We start from the raw sequence: 22613 nt of genomic DNA on the forward strand, positions 1-22613 counted from the left end.
TCCCTAAATATTTGAAATCGTTGACTATTTTGAGTTCGCTGTTGGAGATAGTAATTTCTGTTCCATGAGGTGTCTTACCCCCATTTCTAAAGACCATCATTTCCGTTTTTGTGTTGTTAACGTAGAAGTTGTTGTTTTGGCACCATTTTACAATTGTATCTATGGCACTCTGTAGTTTGTGCAGCTTTGTGGAGCTAACTACTATGTCGTCTGCATATGCAAAAAATCAAATGTCTTCTCTATCTTGCATTATCCTCAATATTTCCTCAGTTGCTAGGATGAATAGTAGTGGACTCATGGGATCTCCCTGAAGCACACCATTTTTTTGCCTAATTGCTTGTGAAATGGAAATGCTGTCCGAAACCCTTATTGTGTTGTATTGTAATATTTCTTTAATTACTCTTGTCCATACGTTTTCTCTTCCTAATACGTTTTCAAGTTTGGATATGATTAGTCCTCTGTCCAGTTGGTTAAAAGCCTTTGTGAAGTCCATAAAGACGGAATAGAACTTTTCTTTCTTTTCAAGTGCTTCTGTTATGTTGCCTATTAATAGTTCTACTGCCATTAGTGTCGATCTGTTGTTTCTGAATCCGAATTGACTTTCAGGGAGGATCTCATCAATGGGTTTCTTTACTCGTTCCGTTATTAATGTTGTGCGAATTTTAAAGGGAGCGTTTTCTAGTGCAATGCCTCTATAGTTGTTGGGATCTTCTGGGTCTCCTTTGTCTCTGAATATAATTTTAATTATGGAGTTCCTCCATTGTTCTGGTATTGTTCCAATCTCTATGCATTTATTGAATAGCTTGGTTCATATAGGGAGCAATGATTCTATGGATGATTTTATATGCTCATTATAGATCTTGTCTGGGCCTGCAGTTTTCATGTTCTTTGTTCTATTTATTGTCTTTCAGACTTCTTCTGCTGTAAATGGTATCCAGTCATTTGGGTTTGTTCTATTGCATTCTTCTGTTGTGTGGTTAGGTAAATCTGTTTCTTCCTTTTCGTTCAAAATGCTGATGAAGTGGTCTGCCCAGACTGTCATATTTATGTACTGTATTGGTGGACCTTGTCGTGGGCGAAGTGCAATGTATGCCTCTTCAGCCTGTTGATGAGCTTTTTCCTCACTGTATGCTTTTTCTTTTCCTTTATCAATGCTTTGTATTGTTTTCTTTCAGTCGCATACATTTCTAGTAGGGCAGGGTCTTGGATGTTAAGCTTCACTTGGTGTAACTTGTCTAGCACTTTCTTTCTTTTGATGAAACATTCTTTGTCAAACTGCTTTTTACTCACTTTAGCATTCATGTTGATTGGTTCTGTAGAGCTTAATATCAGATCTTCCATCCAGCTTGTGGCTTCTGACAGTTCTTCGTTCTCTATTAGTGTTTCTATGCTTTTTACTTTGCAAGGGCTTTCTTTCAGTATATCTACGTTCAGTTTTCTAGATATCTTCTGTGTGTTATCTTGATTTTTGTCTCTTGGATGGGAAATGGTGAATTCCATTGGGAGGTGTTTCCATATGGGAGTCAATGAGTTCGTCCAGATTGGTCTTATTTTCCCTGTTTTTAAAAGTGTGAAAGGTCATGTTATGAAGATAAAGTTGGATTTCAAGAGGACAAATTGGGGCAAATATTCTTTTATAGGAAGAGGAGTTAAGGATTCCATACCTGCCAAGTATTCCGTTTTTTCCGTAAAATGTACGGATTTTGATGTGTTTTACAGTAGTATGGATGAACAATATTATTGTACGGATTTTGAAAATCTGCGCTTGTTTTCGCTCTTTGCGTCCAAATCGGATTTGTTTGATTTTCTATAGCAGCTGAAATTCGACCGGTAAATGTATCGATAATCACATTATCGATTATCACCGTTCCCTTGTCACCTGTTCAACCTCAACTGCTACTTCATTCACTGAGATGTCCGCAGACAAGTAGCTGGCTGTGATTTTGAAGAAAATAAATCAGTGAAAAGTAGCAGGCTGTGAATTTATACATAATGACGTCAGTAACTGCATCGTGTTTCATAGCAGTTGAAAGGCTTTGTTTGTGTGTGGGTATGAGGTTATGAGTAATATTGGTGGTTGTTCTGAAACTCATGGAATTGTGTGATGAATTTGTAAGCAATTTATTATTTTTAGTGGTGTTCATAATGAGTTCAACTAGGAAACTATATTATCAATCTTTTAGGGAGGCTTATTCTGCTGAATTTCTTTGTTTTATACGATCACGGAAAGGCGAAACATTCGCATTCTGTTCCACGTGTTCGTGTGATATAAACGTTTCTCACGGAGGTAGAACAGAATCAGTAAATCACATTAAATCTGTTAAACACGTCTCCAATACAAAATTTAAGGATTACAGTCAGAAAATTAATTCTTTTTTACCTCTTCTGGAGCCGATCTTGATATACTAAGAGCAGAATTCTTGTTCACTTCATTTTTAATCGAACATAATATCCCATTAGCTGGTGCTGGTGCTCTGTTTAGGAAAATGTTTCCAGGTTCAGAAATTGTAAAATAATATGTCTGTGGTCGTACAAAAACCATACACATTTTGAAAGAAATGGCTACAGATTCAAGAAGTGAACTCGTTGGTTACATGCAACGTAAACCATGTTCTTTAGCTACAGATGGGAGCAATATTAGTAATGTCAAGCTTTACCCTATTGTCGTCACCTGTTTTGTGGCAAAGCAGGAAAAGGTAGTTAGCTCAGTGTTGTCTGTCCCAGCTATGGTGGGTGATTCAATGGGACGTAATATTGGTAATTTGGTAATTTCACAGTTAGTGTTAGAAAATACCAACTCAAAATTGTGTAGCATTCTGTTCCAACAATGCTCCAGTCATGGTTGGAAAGAAGAATGGAGTTGCTGCTGTTTTAAGGGAAGCACAGTCATCTGTCTTTGTCATGCCATTTGATTAACTTGGCTGCTGAGAAAGGTGCAAGCAGTTTGCCTGTTGAACTTGATGAACTATTAGTCGACATCTTCTGTTAGAAAAGAGTTGTAAGAGGAAGGAACGCCTTAGAAATTCCAAGAGCTTCACAAAAAGGAAACAAGAAAGGTACTGAAATGTGTTTGCACAAGATGGCTGTTGTTAGGAAGGTGTCTGCAGAGACTGCAGAGAGCAATGGAATCCACTACTGGGTTTGGTTAAAGATGAGGCGCTTGTTAATGCTCTTGGGAAGGGGAGTTAGGGATTGGAATAACTTACCAAGAGAGATGTTCAATAAATTTCCAATTTCTTTGAAATCATTTAGGAAAAGGCTAGGAAAACAACAAATAGGGAATCTGCCACCTGGGCGACTGCCCTAAATGCAGATCAGTATTGATTGATTGATTGATTGATTGATTGATTGATTGATTGACAGTGTGCATCAACTAGCTTAACATCATTTACGGTCCCAAAAGTCGAGCCTGGTAGTTCCAAAGACTATGAAAAGAGGAAAGCTACTGTGTCGTCAGAATTGGTCGCTCCCAAAAGATTTGCATGTGTCTCAAAATCTGACACTATTGTGCTAAAGAATAAGAACATTATTCAAAATCGTGAAGAATTTTTTTTTAATGGTTCTGTCATCAGGCTTAAATAAGGCATACTGTGCCTTCCTCTATTCCTCTATTTGAGAATCTCAATTCTACACTTCAGAGTGCTTCCCTTCACATTCATAAACTACTAGAACTAATGACGAACCTGTTAAAGCAGCTGCTTTCCAGATTTATTAAACCAAAAGTGATCAAAAGTTCCCTTTTATTAAAAGTTCCTTACCATTCTATTGAGAATCAGAGAGACAATGATGAGCTAGTCATTTGTGTTGAGACAATGAACTTGGTGAATAAACTTAATGATAGAGATCAAGCGAGCCCATTTGGTGTCATCTGTCAGATTCTCACTCTCAACAGTAGCACAGTCATCAATCTGAAGAGCTACAAATTGGTTCTGAAGCACATTCATTGCATCCTCAACCGACTCAATGTCCTTTAATGGAATGTCAATGTCCTTTCTCGGCAGCAATGATGGAAATCTTTCTATAAAGAATAGTACAGAAGAAAAGTCGGCATCTTCAATTTTTGAAACATCTGCAACCTTTGCAATGCTGAGTGTGAATGTGTGTTCAGCTTGATGAAAAAGAACCAGAATCAGTTTAGGTACTCAATGTCAAATGAAATTATGAATTCTGTTTTGAAAACCAAGTACTGGTCCATGTTACTCAAGTAATTTTTCTCCAGAATTTCTGAAGAAAGCAACTCATCTCCATCTGTCCTCTCCAACCTGTGATCGATAATAGCCTGCATACTGTGAACTTGACAGAATTTTGTAAATAAGTGTACATGTTTAGTTTAATTTTGATGGTGACATTCATATTGTGACCCGCAAGTTTAAAGTGCAGAAAAACACTTGTGTCCTGTGTGAACTGTTCCCAATGTTAAGTGATAACAGATGAGCACTCATCAAGATGTAACTTTGTGTAAGTATTTAATTTCAGAGGTGATCATAACATGTATTTGACTTGTATTAGTATTGTTTGTAATATCCCCCCCTTGCCATCCTTTTTCACTATGTCTCAAGACTTTGCGACGCATGCGTGTGTTGTTAAAATTTTTCCGCTTTAGGATCTTCTGGATTTCTCTTTTTGAAAGTTGGCAGGTGTGGGACTGGAAGGGAGATGTGGAATAAATTTCCAAATTCTTTGCAATTATTTAAGAAAATGCTAGGTAAACAACAGATAGGGAATCTTCCAACTGAGAGACTGCCCTAAATGCAGATCATTGATTGATTGATTGATTGATTGATTGATTGATTGATTGATTGATTGATTGATTGATTGATTGATTGATTGATTGGTATGTATGTGTGTCTAAGTTTGTTATTTTGTTAACTAAAGCAAATATATTTTGCCATTTTACTGAAAAAGTACAGGAAGTCATTGGCCAAGTCTTGTCCAAGTAGTTTGATAGCATTGGAAACAAATTGAAAGGGTCTGTTTTGTGCAAGCTTTTGAAACTTCTTTCCTTCTTCACTGTCCTGCTGTATTTACAGTAGAAGTTTGTTATAGTGAGAATCACAACAGCAAAAAATCCATTTGCTATAGCGGATTGTCGTTATATCCGATTTTTGTAAAAATGAAAAAAATGTCGGGCAGACCCCCACTCACATTAAAATCGGTATGAAACATTAATCAATTTCTTCAACTTCTTCACAGATTTCCATACTACGGCTTACTTGTTAGATATTTTTCTAATTCCGAGACAATATGAACGCTTGTGTTCAATTTCATTCTGAAAAATTGGAGTAGTATCACTCCAATGGCTTCTGTGGCAAATGTTTCACTTTCTTGTTTAAACAGCGTCATTTAACCTAACTTAATGTTATATGCATCGTAAAAATATATTTGAAGTGTCAGTTATGATAATCTTTTCGCTATAAATTTACAAGGGAATAGCCTTTCCTGAATTCAACCCGACGCGAGAAAAGACAGTGAAACTTCATTAGGGATTTCCTCATTAAAACAATTTCTTGCTTAGCGCGGCGTAAATTCGATGTCCTGATTCATGGCGTTTTAAATCTATATAAAAATACCTCGCTTATCGCGTAACAGATTTTCTCTATTACCGCGTAGTACCATCACATTTTCCCTAGAGCTGAAAATGTTCTTTGTAAGGAACAGATTTCCAACATAGATTAGATCCCTCACCACAGGAGGCCGCTCTGAGAAAGTTTCGCGAAAAATTGAAATGACCTTGAATTCCTGAACTTTACATGGTAAATTACACCTTTGGGAAGGAAGCCGTTAGCCTCAGGAAAATTCAGTTTTGCTCTCTGATTTTCATTGATGTTGCTGAATAACCTAAAAAGCCTGTTTGTGCTTGTATTTTGCATTCGTTTCAGAAGTTTAGAAATGTATTCCGTGTTGAGTCATACAGTGAAAGGTAGTGAATATTTGTCGCGCGAGAGCCTACATACTGATAAGGAACACAGTCGTGTTAAGTTGACTAGCGTGGTCATATTATTGTGTAGCCCAGTTATAGATACTGAAAGAGTTGTGATATTCACTTACTAATGAAGACAAAATTAAAATCCAGGAAGAGGACAAGCATCCACATCTTTCAACAGTGGCACTTATGTTGAAACTCGTACCTTCGAGTTTCAACTCGAGTCGATCGAAGTGTTGTCGCATTCAAGATAATGCTCAAAGTAATCCTCTCGCACATGGCCAAGTTTAACCTCCAAATAATTGATGGTCGAATGGCCAAGTTTAACCTTCAAATAATTGATGGTCGAAGAGTGTGACCAGAAAACAATGTTTAATAACCTACTGGTCTGAAATACACAACTTCAGCTGACATTTGTTTTAGAAAGTGGGTGATCTGCAAATAATGCGCTCATACATTCACTGACCCCAGTGCAATTTATTGTCTTGTCTTTCACACACCTATACACCGTTGTTATTTAATATGCCCCAGTGGAAAAGCTTTTTGTATTTGTTCTCTTGTCTTTTTCACGCCTTTTAATACTCTTATCTTTAGAAACAGCAGATAGCCCATCTTTTTCACAGTACCCGTACATACACGACGTAAAATGTACTCACGTCGAAAAAAAAAAAAAAAAAAGAAAGCTTTTCTCTGTTGGATAGTTCTGATTTGTGTATTCAGTAGTATGTTTTCTTGCTCAACTCATTCTCTTTCCTTACCCTTGCCGAAACATACAAATGAGGTTTTACTGAATAAACTAACCTCTGAAATCGGTCATCCTTTCTGCACCGTAATTTTTAAAATAATGTTATTGACTTTACATCCTGATAACTGCTTTTGTGGTTTTTGGTGATGCCAATGTGCCAGAATTTATTCCCGCAGGAGTTCTTTTACGTGCCAGTAAATCTATCAAAACCAGGCTGACATTTTTGAGCAACTTCAAATACCACCGGACTAAGCCAGAATCGAACCTGCCAAGTTGAGGTCAGAAGGCTGGTGCCTCAACCGTCTGAACCACTCAGCCCAGCCCACCGTATTTTAAGATGTATTTCATTCTGACTTAATTTCAGTACACAACATTATTTTAATCCATTGTTTACTTCAGCCTTTATTTTTAACTACTATCAGCCAGATTATTTATGAATTTATTACGGGAAAATGTTCTCTTTGATTTTTGAATTGTGTTTATAGAACAACAGTCAGCGAGTATTACTAACCGACTCTGACATTCCCTTCGAGTTTGAATGTCTGCGAAAGAGCTCACTAGTGCACATAGCGCAAAAACGACACCGAAGATGATCGTTCGCATTCATTGTAGTCACTGGACTCCATTAATATCGATAATGGAAATAATAACGCATGCTTAATCGCTCATAATAATGGATGCATCAGTGATAGGGTTTTCCTTGTAACCAAAGGATAATACAGTTTAATATAGGAATTTTCAAGGGACATAAAAAAACCTGTCGTTACAACGGTGTTCTCACAGTATGCCATACTCGCTATAGTAGACTTCTACTGTATATAAAATGATTGATCCTTGGTTAGAATTAGAGGAAAAGTTGACGGATATGATTTCATTCAAACTGTATAAGCAGCTTTTGGAGGGGGCTAGAGAATTATATCTATTGGCCTGTTTCCTCAAGTAAGGAGGCAAATCTATTGTACTTATTATATCATGTTGCTAGGGTTTTTGGGCGAACTATAAGAACTTTTCTGCATAGTATTTAAGCTTATCCTATGTGGAGAACCCCCTTGACTGGATTTGTCGGTAATACCCATGTAATAGATTTTTAGGTGCTTAAAATCCCATTATAGGTACCTAAAATAAGTTCTATCCCTAATGTAAAACATATTTCAAAGAGAGAAAATAGATTGTAAAGAATACTGATAACTTGCATAAATCATATTAAATTATTAAAATAATATATTGCCCCATACAGGGTGACCCAGGAGGAAAGGGCGATATTCTAGGATGTGATAGTGCTGGTCATTGTGCTCAAAAATGTTCATATGAACATAGGGGTCAGACTGTTGTCGAGATAGCCCTGTTTGAATGTAAACTTGGAAAAATAAATTTGTTTTAATTGATTTTATGTTTTTCTTTTTTTTCCACAGCAGTAATAACAGGATTACAATACACAACCGTTCTTGTTCCAAGTCACAATAAGTTCTCAAAGATCCCACCATTGACGCCCATGCATTTGTCAACTCGTTGAAGCAAATGACGTGTTGCCCATCAAAGATTATCATGACGTTCCTGTACACCAGCAAAAGCATGATGCGAGCGAGCAGTTTGTCTCGTGTATTAACTTTTCTTCTGTAGACTTCACTTTTCACCCAACCCCATAAACAATAATCTAAGGGTTGAGGTCAGGATACTTGGGTGGCCAGGGAATGGTAATACCACAAATACAAAGAGAAATAAAACAATAAATTTAATTTAACAGGTTATCAATTTTTACCACCTTGGGAGTGGCGACCCCATTGTAATAATAGCCTATATATGGTTCATTCATTACATCCCTGACCCGGTCAAAGACTGGAAAACAGGTTGTAGGTTTTCATTTTTCATCAATTTTTACATTCAGACAGGGCTATCTCGAGAACTGTCTCATATTAACCCTATGTTCATATAAACTTTTTTTTTATCACAATGACCAATGCTACCACATCTTAAAATATTGCCCTTTTCTCCTTAGTCACCCAGTATGATATATGTCAGCATAATGCAACTGAATGAAACTTAAAACATGCACATGCTTTGTTCATTCTCTTTCATTTAGTTATACTAAGTGGTTCACCTGCCTTTTGCGATCTAGTTTTATACAAATCGCTGCGTTTATTGCAACTCTGAAATACATTGATCCCTCTCCTCAAACCAGGGTAATATAATGAGATGTATGATTATGGGCTAGAAAAGAGCAGGCATCCTGAGCACTACTATTAATTCATTATGAGTACCCCGAATTAACCCGTAAAACTAGCACAGATACGAAGAACATGTACCGTACCACAGAAGGTTGTAACTGTTTGTATAAATATTAATAATATATAATAATAATTAACTATAATCATTGCCCCACGCTGGGTGCCAATTGTAACTGTTGGTGAATACTAATAAATAATAATAGAATATCATAAATAAAAATATATAAATAAATAAACATACTTGCAATAAATTAAACTAATAAAAATAATTAATTGATATGTCCGTAGTATGGGCGCCAGAGTTCACCGGAATGGATCCTTCGAATTTAGATAGAGCATGATAATTCTTTATCTCCCAGGGCCTGTACATAAAAGCTGCGTACTGGTACATCTGCTTCAGGCCTTACCTAACCTTCTGAAAATGACTAAATAGGTAGGAACTGCACCTAGGTTCATTAATAACTCCACTGATTCTAAAATACCTAATTATATTCTCAATAAAATCCGTGCATGAGCACCTCATCAACACACCAAAATACACTTATAATACACAAACAAAATATTATTGGAAGAATCCATATTTACAACAACAACAACAACAACAAAGAAAACAGTGGGAAAACGAAAGCAGGAACTAAGCCACCATTTGTAGTTAGTTCGTTGAACAATGTACATATATGCAGATAAGAACCCTTTACTGTCTCTGCTTCAACACGACTTGCCGATTCTCATGATTGGCACTTATAACATCACATAGATACTGTACCTCGTAATACTGTGTTCACAGACTTTAACACTTGTTGTAAAGATATATACATTTGAGCAACACACGCTTGTCGTTCCTGAACATAAATTATGGAAAGTCTGAGATATAGCACCTCCCAGCTTTCAGCAACATGTAATACCAGGCCACCACAAAGTGAAACAATACTCAATGCGTAAGCACAGACAACGTTCCACTAACGTTTGAAGTCCAGTCCAGTATATAGCAGCAGTGTCACTCCAGTACCGTCTTGTAAAGTTTCACTCCCGTATCGTGTATCAGCACTACTTCATTCCCGTACAGTGTGTGTGGTTTCCCGCCGTATGATCAACCTTTATAGACATCAGCATTCCCCTTCCTCTCACATGATATACCTAGATTGATCCTGGCCAGCCAATCATGAGTATATCCTCTAGTTAAGACCACGCCATGGACTTCTTCTTGCTCCCAAGATAATAACAAACTCTGGGGTGTTTCACATGAGTCATAGAACTTTTTGAGTACAACAAGCTCATCTCATCAGACTGGGATATATACATGACTCATGCAAAGTTTCCAAGTTCAATTTAGCAATGTTCCCAACCGTTGTACAAAACAAATTACTCATACCATATATGGAGACATCCCAGCTTACAAATATTAATGACAAAATATACAACTGAAACACAGATGATGATGATGATGATGATGATGATGATGTTGATGATAATAAATTGAATACTGACAATAATATCTCTCACTTCTACATGTAGTGTGAGGGTGTGATAAATGTACTCTCACAAGGTGCACACACAGACCAGGAACAGGTATTGTGTACAATCAGAGATCTAACGGTGAACAGTGCAAAAGAGTCAGGAGGTTTGAATCTCACGCAAGTATTTTTTTGCACCCAGTTGCCTGGGATGTGCCAAGATTGCATACTAAATAGTTTCCACAGACTGATTTGTTTATTGGGCCCTGAAAAGGGCCGTTGGTATGGTGGCATATGGTATGGAGCTGGGTTGGAAGGGGCTAAGAAACGTGGCAGGATTTCAGTTACCTACATCATGTAATGCAGCACCTACTTGAACCGACGACCTCCGTAGCCGATACAGAGCTGCGTGCGATTTTGTTGGGACCGTCTGGCACGTTGCAACATCTCCGGCATAACAGATCTGCATGCCTCAGTGATGAGCTATCTAAGGTGACCAGGATTGGCTGGCTTCTGTGCATTCACCATTTGTTTTACATGGTCCAACAGAAAAATCCAGGGGCTTAAGATTAGGCGATCTGGTGGGCCAGGGGCAGATCCTCCCCTTCCTATCAATTTATCAGGATACATTGCATGGAGACGGTTCCAGACGACCACTGCCTGGTGTGGTGGAGCTCCGTCATGTTGAAACAACATCGTGGAGTTGGTGGTAGTTCATCTTTGAGAAATCGCAGATAGTGTCCCGTTAGATATCCCTCAAAGAAATGGGTACCAATGAAGTGATCACCCATGATGTCACACTCCAGTAATGCATATTATGGCGATTAACGGTTCCATTATTGTGGAACTGTGCTTCATTCATAAATGAGATAATCGTTAAAAAGGCAGGATCAGTGTGCACATGTTGTCGAGTCCATTGAGAGATCGCCACCCAGGCCTAAGCCATGGAGCTCCTGGTGTAAGTGCAGATGGTATGGGTAAAACCGCTGGGTATGCAATATCCACATGACAGACACCCAGCTGATGTTCGTCTCCTGTGCAATGGTTCATGTGCTAGTGTGAGCGTTGCTGGATAGTGTCCAAGACGACCTCTTCATTGTGAGCATACCTCAAGGGATGATCTCAAACAACCCTTATACTTTCCAGCGATGCAGAGCTCGCAGGCATCTTTCGACACTCCAAAATGTCATGCATGTCGGTTGTCATCTATCCGGATCAGTCAATACTGATCTGCATTTAGTGCAGTCGCTCAGGTGGCAGATTCCCTATCTGTTATTTTCCTAGACTTTTCTTAAACGATTGCAAAGAAGTTGGAAATTTATGGAACATCTCCCTAGATAAGTTATTTGTCCTTGAATTCCAACTTTATCTTCACATTGTGATCTTTCATACTTTTAAAGACACCACTCAAACTTATTCGTCTACTAATGTCGTTCCACGCCACCTCTCCACTGACAGCTCGGAACATACCGCTTTTTACAATTTACGAACTTCATCGTATAGATCTGTATTGATACAGTTAAAACTAAGAAACAATGTTAGGTTTTGGTCCACCCAATCAATACACATCACCAAAACCAAAACCTAACATTGTTTCTTAGTTTTTACATACCACTTAGTCGAGCAGCTCATCTCTTTTCTCTCAAGCCTTCCCAGCCCAAACTTTGCAACCACTTTTGTAATGCTGTTCTTTTGTCGGAAATCACCCATAACAAATCGATCTGCTTTTCTTTGGATTTTTTCCAGTTCTCGAATGAAGTAATCTTGGCAAGGGTCCCATACACTGGAACCATACTCTAGTTGGGGTCTTACCAGAAACTTACAGTATATGCCCTCCCCTTTACATCCTTACTGCAACCCCTAAACACCCTCATAACCATGTGCAGAGATCTGTACCGTTTATTTACAATCCCATTTATGTGATTACCCCAATGAAGATATTTCCTTATATTGACACCCAGGTACATACAATGATTCCCACCCCTTGTAGGTGGGGGATACAGGCGAAGGATATACCCACGGTATCCCATGCCTATCGTAAGAGGCGATTAAAAGGGCGACCAAGGGATGATGACATTAGACCCATGAAACTACTTGTGCTTCGTACCATTATGTAACACCATTGGTCGATGTTACTTGCAGTTAGTACCACCATGTGAGGAACACCATGGATCTACGTTACCAATGAATAGTGCCTTTATGTGAGGAACACCACGGTTCTGTGATTAATAGTGTCTATGACCATGTATATTCTACTGAAGCGGGGGAGCGGGCATTCGGCTGTGCAAACTTATGTTCATGTGCCGTAACGCTGTGCTGGAATGTGTTGGTTCCTCTGGGTTCAGAATAGATCTGCGCTACCTGTGAGTAGTACCACTTTACGAGAAACACCATCAGTGTATGTTGCCTGTGATAAGTAGCACTATGTGAGATAAATCACAGGTATACGTTGCCTGTGATTAGTTCCACATAGTGAGTGACACCACAGGAATACCGGTGCCCGTGATTAGTCCCACTATGTGCGGAGCACCATGGGTCTGCGTTGCTTGTGAGTGGTACCATTATGTGTGGAACACCATGGGTTTGTGTTACCTGTCAGTGATGTCATTGTGTGCGACATAGGATAGGTCTAAATTTCCTCTTATTAGTACCACGATTAGAGAAACGCCATGAGTCTACGTTACCTGTGATTAGTACCACTTTAGGAGGAACACCGTGGTTCTACCTCCCAGTGATTAATATCATTATGAGGGGCCGGTAACCTGGATTTTGGACCCTTTTAGATAATAATGCATCATCCCAGGAATTCAGGCTTTGTGAATTGGATCCACTGATTATTTTTGTTTCACTATCATTTTATCATCATCATTCATTTTAGATTCTAGTCTATCTTGCTGGAATCCTTCAAGTTGAGCTTCAATGGAACCCAAACTGCCTTCTATTGAACCAGTTACTAATTTTGCAAACATATTTAATATATTTGTAATAACAAAGTTTTTATTCTAATCCACCTGTTCAATACATTATAATGTTGTCACATTTAAAATATCTTCATTAATTGACAATTATTTGTGGGACATGTTTCGCTCCTTTACAGAGCATCAGCCAGATCTGAATCTCTAAGAATGGTTATATAATCAGAAAGGATGCTTTCCCAATGCTTACATGCAATGCATGTTAAACTAACTGACCTGTAATTTTCAGCTTTATGTCTATCACCCTTTCCTTTGCTGCTAATGGCTTTACTTCGCACCGACATAGATAATTCTTATGGCGACGATGGGATGGGAAAGGTCTGAGAGTTGGAAGTGGCCATGGCCTTAATTAAGGTACAGTCCCAGCATTTGCCTGGTGTGAAAATGGGAAACCACGGAAAACCATCTTCAGGGCTGCCGACAGTGGGATTTGAACCCACTATCTCCCGGATTTAAGCTCACAGCCACGTGCCTGTAACCTCACAGCCACTCACCCGGTACCCTTTCCTTTATACACAGGGGCTACTATAGCAACTCTCCATTTATTTGGTATAGCTCCTTCATCCAAACAATAATCAAATAAGTACTTCAGATATGGTACTATATCCCAACCCATTGTCTTTAGTATATCCCCGAAATCTTATCAATTCCAGTCACTTTTCTAGTTTTCAACTTTTGTATCTTATTGTAAATGTTATCATAAGTAAAATTAAATACTTCTTTAGTATTAGTCACCTCCTCTAACTGGACATTATCCTTGTTACCAACAATTTCACATACTGCTGACTGACTACTTGTGCCTTTTGAAGATCCTTGCATACACACTCGCCTTGTTCATTAATGATTCATATTTGAGCACCTTCAAATACCACCGGACTGAGCCAGGCTCGAACCTACCAAGTTGGTGTCAGAAGGCCAGTGCTTCAGCCATCTGAGCCACTCAGCCCAGCGGGAGATTATGGAAATTAAAGAGTGAATGTAATGATGTTAGCAGATGATGTGAATTGGGGAGAAGATTATTTTATTTATCGTATGACTTTTAGTGCTTGTAGTAGTGGGACGTAAAGCAAATAACATTATTATTCATAATCTTCTCTGGCTGCCTGTATTATGTCATCACCATTATGAGCAATAAAGGTGACAATACACTCCCTTGTTTTAGCCCATTGTCAATTCCAAACCATTCTGTTCTTTCCACTATTGTTTTCACACAGCTCTAACAGTTATCATATACCCTATTTCCTTGCTTATTATACTGCCTTTTTTTTCCTACTTTTATAACTGCAGAAAGTAAGAGGTGGTCTGATATGCAATAGCCTTCCATTTAGTGCAATGAGTTTTGGGTATAAAAAACTATAAATACATGTTTGTATTCTACACTGTTGTTCAACAAATTTTTGATTGTATTCTGTATCTTACTAGTTACCTTCGTTGGGAAACAGTATTTCAAAATTTAACAAAATGAAGAAAGCAATAAATGATGAACACACAACTTTTAGCCCTACATATTCTGTAAATATAATCAGTTTTTTTTAAACTCTCATATCCTGATATTCGTTCCATCTCATTTCATACTCAACCCCGTAGGTTTGAACATGCAGTTTTTTATCGTATTATACAACACATATAAATACAAAAGGACGAAAAAAGAACGTCATGGCCAGTCATTTGTCTCTGTCAGTCGAGCAGAAGGCCTATTACATCGTAAACCTAATCACTGCTTTCATTTGAATTATTGTTGTCTTGTGCCGTCAGTCTCCCTCTTCACTGCTACCAACGTTGTTGTCATCCCAGACGACGTCAGCATCACTGCTGTTGAGAGCATCCATGATCCTGGTCTATTTGAAACTATTAAAACTGGTTTCATTCCCGGTTACTGAATCCAAACAACAAGAATCTATTTACTAATGGTTTCTAGAGAGGGTCACTGTATTTTCTCAGTTTGTGTATATGTAGCAGAAGCCATCCCTTCCAAATAAGAAACTTTTAAAAATGTGTTTCATCAGTGTCATCTTGGCCAAATACCTCAATTAAATACCAACAACACCATAGTAAAGTTGAAGAATGTGGCGTCAGTAATTCGTAGGGAGGGAAATCATTTTTTTTTTCCGTGTCACCAAATGTTATATTTCTAAATATCGACCACACTATCAGCCCAATACTTTTCCTTTTGGAATATATTAACATTTCGTTCAAATTCAGGCTCTCAGTTTAAGCAATACCGACTACGCCATGTTGATCAATATCTCTTGTAATTACTTCTTTTAAGATATCATTACACTCGCTCTGGTCAAGAGAATACTCCACTTATAATGCGCCATACTACATCCACTGACACTGTATCTTTGTTTGTCTGAGACTGAACAGTTATAGTATACATCAAATGAAAGGATGAGACATCCTCTTATCGAGTCAGATGCAGTAGATACAAACAGTTTCCTTATGGTTTGAAAGGTAGTGGCAGGAACTGAGATGTGCACAAAGCTCAGGGTCTGAGAAATGCACGTAGCTGGAGTGGACTGAAGCAAAAATATGTCAAGATAAAAAGGAAATCCAACCTGTTTGGAAGCTGGAAATAATTCCCACTCATATCTATACATATAAAAGCCAAACACCTCACCAATCACCAGATCTGCAGATCCAAATGACAAAAAAACTGAAATTGGAATATAGATTCATCTTCTGCCCTGGAGATGAACTAAGAAAGGATTTTTCAAAATTCAGCTTCTGTCCTAGATCTAGGCTCTTTGTCCAATAGCATAGGTTGATATAAGCGAAAATCAAATTTGTTGCAGAAGGCAGAGACAAAGCTCATTTTAAGTCTTAGGATGCAAGTAAGAAATCTAAGTCCCTATGGGACTGAAAACCAACAGTTTTTGAGATATTGGCACCACACTGCCACTGCTCTTCAGTCTAAGTGCTGGAGAGCACATGTTGATAGACTCATGAACACCGGGCGAGTTGGCCGTGCGGTCAGGGGCATGCGGCTGTGAGCTTGCATCCGGGAAATAGTGGGCAGCCCTGAAGATGGTTTTCCATGATTTCCCATTTTCACACCAGGCAAATGCTGGGGCTATACTTTAATTAAGGCCACGGCCACTTCATTCCAACTCCTAGGCCTTTCCTATCCCATCATCAACATAAGACCTATCTGCGTCGGTGCAACGTAAAGTAATTAGCAAAAAAAAGGTAGACTCACGAACGAGGCGAGAATTACAATTTACGCTTGGTCAGATTACAGCAGAAAGATTGCAGGAAGATCATCCTACTCTGTGAGAGAATTTCATGGTCATACAGCTCATTGAAGTAACATCTTATCTCTTCTTCTCTTTTATTCATAGTAATTTCCACCTTTTCAGACTCACTTGGTCACAGTGTTGTAGTTCTACCAGGTTTTCCTTTCTGTTAACTTGAGCTCCTGTATACTGTAGTTCCTGTTTCTTATAGCTGACCCTGTTTTCCTTTTCTTTTCCATGATAGGATTCATCAGGCATGGAGCTTATTGCTATTGGAGGCTAAATTGTACCTCACCATGTTGTGCCCATGAAGGGAGACGGGTCCTGTATTTTCTATTCCCTATCTTAATGTGCGGCATTTATTCACTGGCTGAATTGGCTTAACGAAAGAGCTATTCTCATGCCTTAAGAATGACACTGCAACAAGCATCAGTGATTCCTTATGGGGCAAACTTCTTACCGAGATGATGAGATATAAGTCAGTGGACTCCATCATGGAGATAGAAGATGTGGTCCACTACCTTGTGGAGTTCCTCCACACTTTAAATATACCAGGTTTTCTACCTCACAGTCTGTGTGGTAATTAAGGTGCTCACCTGTAATGCTGCTATGAAATCTGACATCTCCTAAGCTTTGTTATGGCACCAGGCTGTGAGCCAAGTCCTTACATGGTAACGTAATCAAAGCAACCATCTTCATGGGATGTAGTGCAGGAGACAGTTTTCATCCCCCACATTCCTTTGATTCCCTCAGGCTACCACTTCCTATTCAAACGATTGCAATTTCCTGTTGAAGTATGCTTCCGCAATGATAATAAACAAAGCTGGTGTGGATTTAACGAATTATTGTTTTTCTCATGGCCAGTCATACGTAACCCGTTCATGTGTAAGCTCTCATGGCAGAATTGTGATTCTGCAGCCACGCGGGCAAACAAACAGTGTAGTTAAGAAGGAAGTTTTATAAATCAACCTCACTTCAACTACCACCTTGGACAACATAATTTGAATAACAGTAGAATTCAGTTGTGACTGGCTCTAGGCAAAGGAGCCTGCCATTATAATGAGAACTTCCTAAGTCGAGTGTGATGGGCAGTAAGCAAGGGGGCCTGCCACAAAACTCTCCAAATTGATTGTGACTGAAAGTAGGAAAGAGCCTTTGTAATGAAAACTCTGAAAATATATTGTGACTGGCCGTAGGGAAGGGGGCCTGCCATTATAATCTAAACTCCCAAACTCAACTGTGACTGGTAAAGGAAATCCGGCCTGCCATTATAATGAAAACTCCCCAACTCAACTTTACATGAGAAACGATGTATGATGACCTCCCCTTGCTGTTTCTTGGGTACTGCAATGTAATAAAATCTTACTCACATTGTGGATGGTATTTTACCTAGACTTCCGTATACAAAGTTGAATTCCATAGCGAAGCATGGGTACATGAGCTAGTACAGAAATAAATCTAAGCGCATCAATTGCAAAGGCAAACCAATTGTATCACAAGTTCATTTCTACTACAGTAAGAATAAAACTATCAGACTGAACCCAATTGATTAGAGTAGGACTCTGACTTCGATAGAAAAATTATTTGTTCACTATAATACTGTAGGTATATTAAGGAAAAGCACTTAATGCTACTGTAATTTCCCCATAACTGGTCTCTTTTACTCATAAATTCTGCAGTGGAATATAACCAAACAAATTCATGTCTCTGTCACTTGGCACAGATAAGGTAACCAATACACAATTTTTTATATTAATAATTAAATATATGTGGACTTTCATTGTATGTTCAAGTGTCGAACTATGGTCCAACGGTTTTGTTTTTTCTTCTTGGTCGCGGTTTCCCATTTTCACACCAGGCAAATGCTGGGGCTGTACCTTAAGGCCACGGCCGCTTCCTACCCATTCCTAGGCATTTCCTATCCCATCATCGCCATAAGACATATCTGTGTCGGTCCAACGTAAAGCAAAAAAAAAAAACCTTCTTGGAATATAGTTATGGTCATTATCTGCAGTGATTTAATGTTTTCATTTTTAATCTTATTTATTTATTTATTTATTTATTTATTTATTTATTTATTTATTTATTATAAGTTAAAAATACAGCAATTTTGAAAGATAACAATACCGTTATCACTCCAGTGAGAATTTATTCTTTCACAGAATGCAGGTTTCCCTTCCACACCACTTTTGTTGGGGAATCAATTTTACACTTTTATATCAGAAAAGTATATAATCTAGCATGTCCTCATGCTTTGGCCAGGTTCAAAGGATTCCTTTTCTGCACATACAACTGATCATTGCTCCACTCACTGAAACCTTGCTTACTTTACTAGCCGAGTGTACACCTTCATAATTTACAGTGATGAAGTCTTTGATTCTTGGGGAATATTCACTTTCTGTGAAAGAAGTATGATCTCAGTCTTTTGATTCTTGGAGATTAGAATCTATGGCTAGGATACAACTGACCATTGCTCCAACATTTCTTCTTTTCATTATTTAGATTATTCTGTTTCAATGATTTAAAATTGAAAATTACAACTTAAACTCTTCAAAATATTAAAAAAGAATTAATAAACTTTTTTAAAACATCATTAGTGAAGGTTGATGGAATTGTAATTCTATGTAAACATTGGAATATAGTTGTTTCAAGTTACCATTTTCCTTTTAAACACTAACCACCACATGTACAGTATATTTCAATAATCACAGATAATTATATCTTAAAATTGTCACCAATGTAATTACAAATACAGTAAGCCTATCTAAAATTGTTTCTTACCTTGCTCTCATTGCACACCAAAAGTTTGCAGAAGTGTCACCTCACAACAAAATGTCCTTCCACAAATAAAGCTGTCTCCAGCTGTCACGCTTCTTTCTTGCTAGTAAAATCGTTCCTCCAAAGAGGATACCACTAGCTAAGCTTCCATTTTCACTGCAGAAAAACATGTTGCCAAACAGGGAACTAAGTAGAAGAATTGGTTAACACAAAAGTGTACCGTGGAAAATAATGTTATTACATTTTTGAAGCGCAAAGCTTGATCTTTAAAGAACCATTTGCACACCGAAAACTCAAAAATCTTCACATGAGAGCAGTAAAGGGTCAACCATGTGTAAGGGATATGCAACGTATAGTGTTCAGCGACTAGAGAAAAAAACTAGTTCTTTACCACATATGGATGACGATGCTGAGTAGCATCTTCTGTTAGCTCGCAGAATGTCTTGACTGGTTAATGTGTAGACACGGTCTGGAAAAGAGGATTATGTGACCAAATTACACTGCATTACAAATAACACTTCTGAGAAAAATAAGCAGATGTGTGACATAAATGAAGGTTGATGTTTGTTTCCTATCATGCCTGGGGCCTTGATAGCCAATGGACATTGTCTCTGGCTTTTCACCAAGACTGCCAAGGTTTGCATTCTGGTCTGTGCTTATGGGATTTTGCAAATGCAAAGTTATGCCCCTGTGGTTTGGATTCCACTTAAAACCAGAGGTCCCATGGCTATGATCACAATATCAGTAGTTGCGTGACAAGGCGAGTTTGTCGTGCTGTTAGGGGCGCACAGCTGTGAGCTTGCATCCAGGAGATTATGGGTTCTAACCCCACTGTCGGCAGCCCTGAAGATGGTTTTGCGTGGTTTCCCATTTTTACACCAGACAAATGTACCTTAATTAAGGCCACGGCCACTTCCTTCTAACTCCTAGCCATTTCCTATCCCATTGTCGCCATAAGACCTATCTGTGTCAGTGCAACGTAAAGTAAATTGTAAAAAAAAAAAGTAGTTACATGAAACTACAAGCAAGCTTGCTTGTCTCATGCCTTTTTTGTCTCTTGTTTCAGAGTGCCTGGTTCCGAAAGTCAAGATTCAAGAGTGGAAAGGGAAAGAAAGTTAATGTTGGTGGTCGAGGACTAGGATACAGAGAAAGGCCTGGCTTAGGTGCTGCAGATGTTCAGGTGAGTGTAGTGGTTTCCATATTAATGTGATTTCAATAATTTTTATAAAGTCACATTGTAATTGATGAATTGTTGTGCAATAGACAAAGGAGTATTATTATTTAAATGTGAGGTTATAGGGCTGCATTGTATGATGGACTTCAGTATGTTCCCGCAAGTTCTTCTGGTAATAGAATTACATGCCTGACTAAGGGGTATTTTAATTCTTTGAATGTGGGATTGAAACTATAGAAGAATACTGTGAAGCACCGAGGATCATTTTTATAGAACGTAATATGACAACAACTTACAAAGGAAGACATTATACTTATGTAATTTGGAGTGGGCAGTGGGGATTATCATGGTGGTTTAGCTGCTTTCTTTCCACTGAGATGCCTAATCCCAGGTTTGATTTGTCACCTGGAAAATCACATGGTGTCAAGAAAGTTCATCTGGTGTTTAAGCCGTGGCCAAAACTCAAAATGAGCCTGAGTGGCTGTAGTGACCCCAAAAATACCTGGGGTAAGCTGAAGGAAATATTATCAATAACCATTCATTTATAGTGTGTGTTATTTTATAGTTTTGTTGACACTTAATGTGTATCTGGCCAGAGCCATGGCTGCCTTGTGGAGTACTGGTTACAGTAGTGAAATAAGACTATGCTGTGTGTTGAGGTGATGGTAAATAAGTTGACTCCCTGGAGCGAACAGTAGAGATAAAATCGCTTCAGTTGTGACGACCCCCATTATGATAATAGCCTGTAATGAAAATGACCACAGATGTAGGGCCTCTGTAAGAGACACTTAGTTCCTTGGCTACTGAGTAATTGTGAAATTTGGGCAACCATTATCAAACCTCACTCTGAGGAACTGAGAATGGTCGGCATTTGACATTATGACATAAGACTGAATGTGTGCAAAATAAATTAAGGATGACATAGACATCCTTATGCTGATTGGAACCAAGTGGATAGGAAAAGCAGATAACTGAGTGAGCTGGCTATGGGGTATGGTGCTTGTATCTCTGAACTTGCATTTGGGAGGGATTGTGTTTGAACTCCATCGTCAGCAGCCCTGAAGATAGTTTTCTGTGGCTTCCATTTTTCATACCTGCCAATTGATAGGGCTACTATCTTCCCATTCCTAGCTCTTTTTTACCTCACTCATTTGAAAACCTATCTGGTTAGTGAAACATGAAACAGCTAGCAAAAGAAGAAGAAGGGAATGGACTCAGAACAACGGATACAGCCTGTTTTACAGAAGAGTAGAGATGAGCAAAATCATGCCAGTTGCCTGCTTTCGTGCTCGTGAACTTGCTATGTTTGATTTGCAGAGTTCATGCTGTGTGTCAGGCAAACCTGTTCTAACCGAGTTTGTTCCACTTGGATTATTCACAACACGTGTTTGCGGCCACCACCGATGTGTGTTTGCATGCACCTGTTCGCTGTGCACTGCTATTTTTATTTCATATTACGTCTTTGTTTCTTCATATTATAAATATTAGTTCCATATGGCAGAACACTTCCAGCTTCCAGTAAGTATTCTCCCAGTTAAAGTGTGATTTTCCAGGTGCATTATCTGAGTACCTATGTAAAATTTGGCTTACTAGGTATGTACTAAGTTCCAAAGTGTGCTAGAATGAATTTTTATGTAGTTGTAAAGTGCCAGTCGAAAAAATTAATTATTCTAACATGGGAAGAAACAGCAACAAGGTTACAAAGAGGAATGAGCCAACAGGCAAAATTGCTACACAGGCAAACCTAGCAGACACTGTGCTGCAGCAGGTAAGGGCTGCCCTGCAGTCTTGGGACGTTCTTTCGGCAATCTTTGCTATGATATCCGAGTTTGTCACTAAAGCTGCGGTAGAAATGTTTAAAGTCGTACTCGACTTTAACAAAAGCATACCGAGTTAAATGAAAGCCGATGTTAATAAACGTGAAGCTGAACTGAAAGCCTTTGAAATCAAAACTCAAGACGTAAAACAAATTAATGAAATGTATCAGTAATGTAATATATTTTCCATTTTGAACATTATTAGATCCCGAAATGTTGCATTCCAAGTGATTTTGTGGGTAATATTGGTAATAATTGCACATGTGAAGTATGAGGATGCTTTCAT

The 22613-nt window shown here is 38.4% G+C and overlaps 1 protein-coding gene across 1 annotated transcript in view; it reads left to right on the plus strand.

The window, feature by feature from the left end:
- LOC136864652 (ATP-dependent RNA helicase DDX42) overlaps positions 1–22613 on the plus strand; it is a 252516-nt gene that overhangs the window by 196936 nt on the left and 32967 nt on the right. Inside the window, exon 7 of the mRNA XM_067141932.2 lies at positions 20403–20516. Within this exon, the coding sequence (XP_066998033.1) occupies positions 20403–20516 (114 nt within the window). The remainder of the gene's footprint in view (positions 1–20402; positions 20517–22613) is intronic.

Source organism: Anabrus simplex, chromosome 2 (assembly GCF_040414725.1).
Source record: "Anabrus simplex isolate iqAnaSimp1 chromosome 2, ASM4041472v1, whole genome shotgun sequence".
NCBI lineage: Eukaryota > Metazoa > Arthropoda > Insecta > Orthoptera > Tettigoniidae > Anabrus > Anabrus simplex.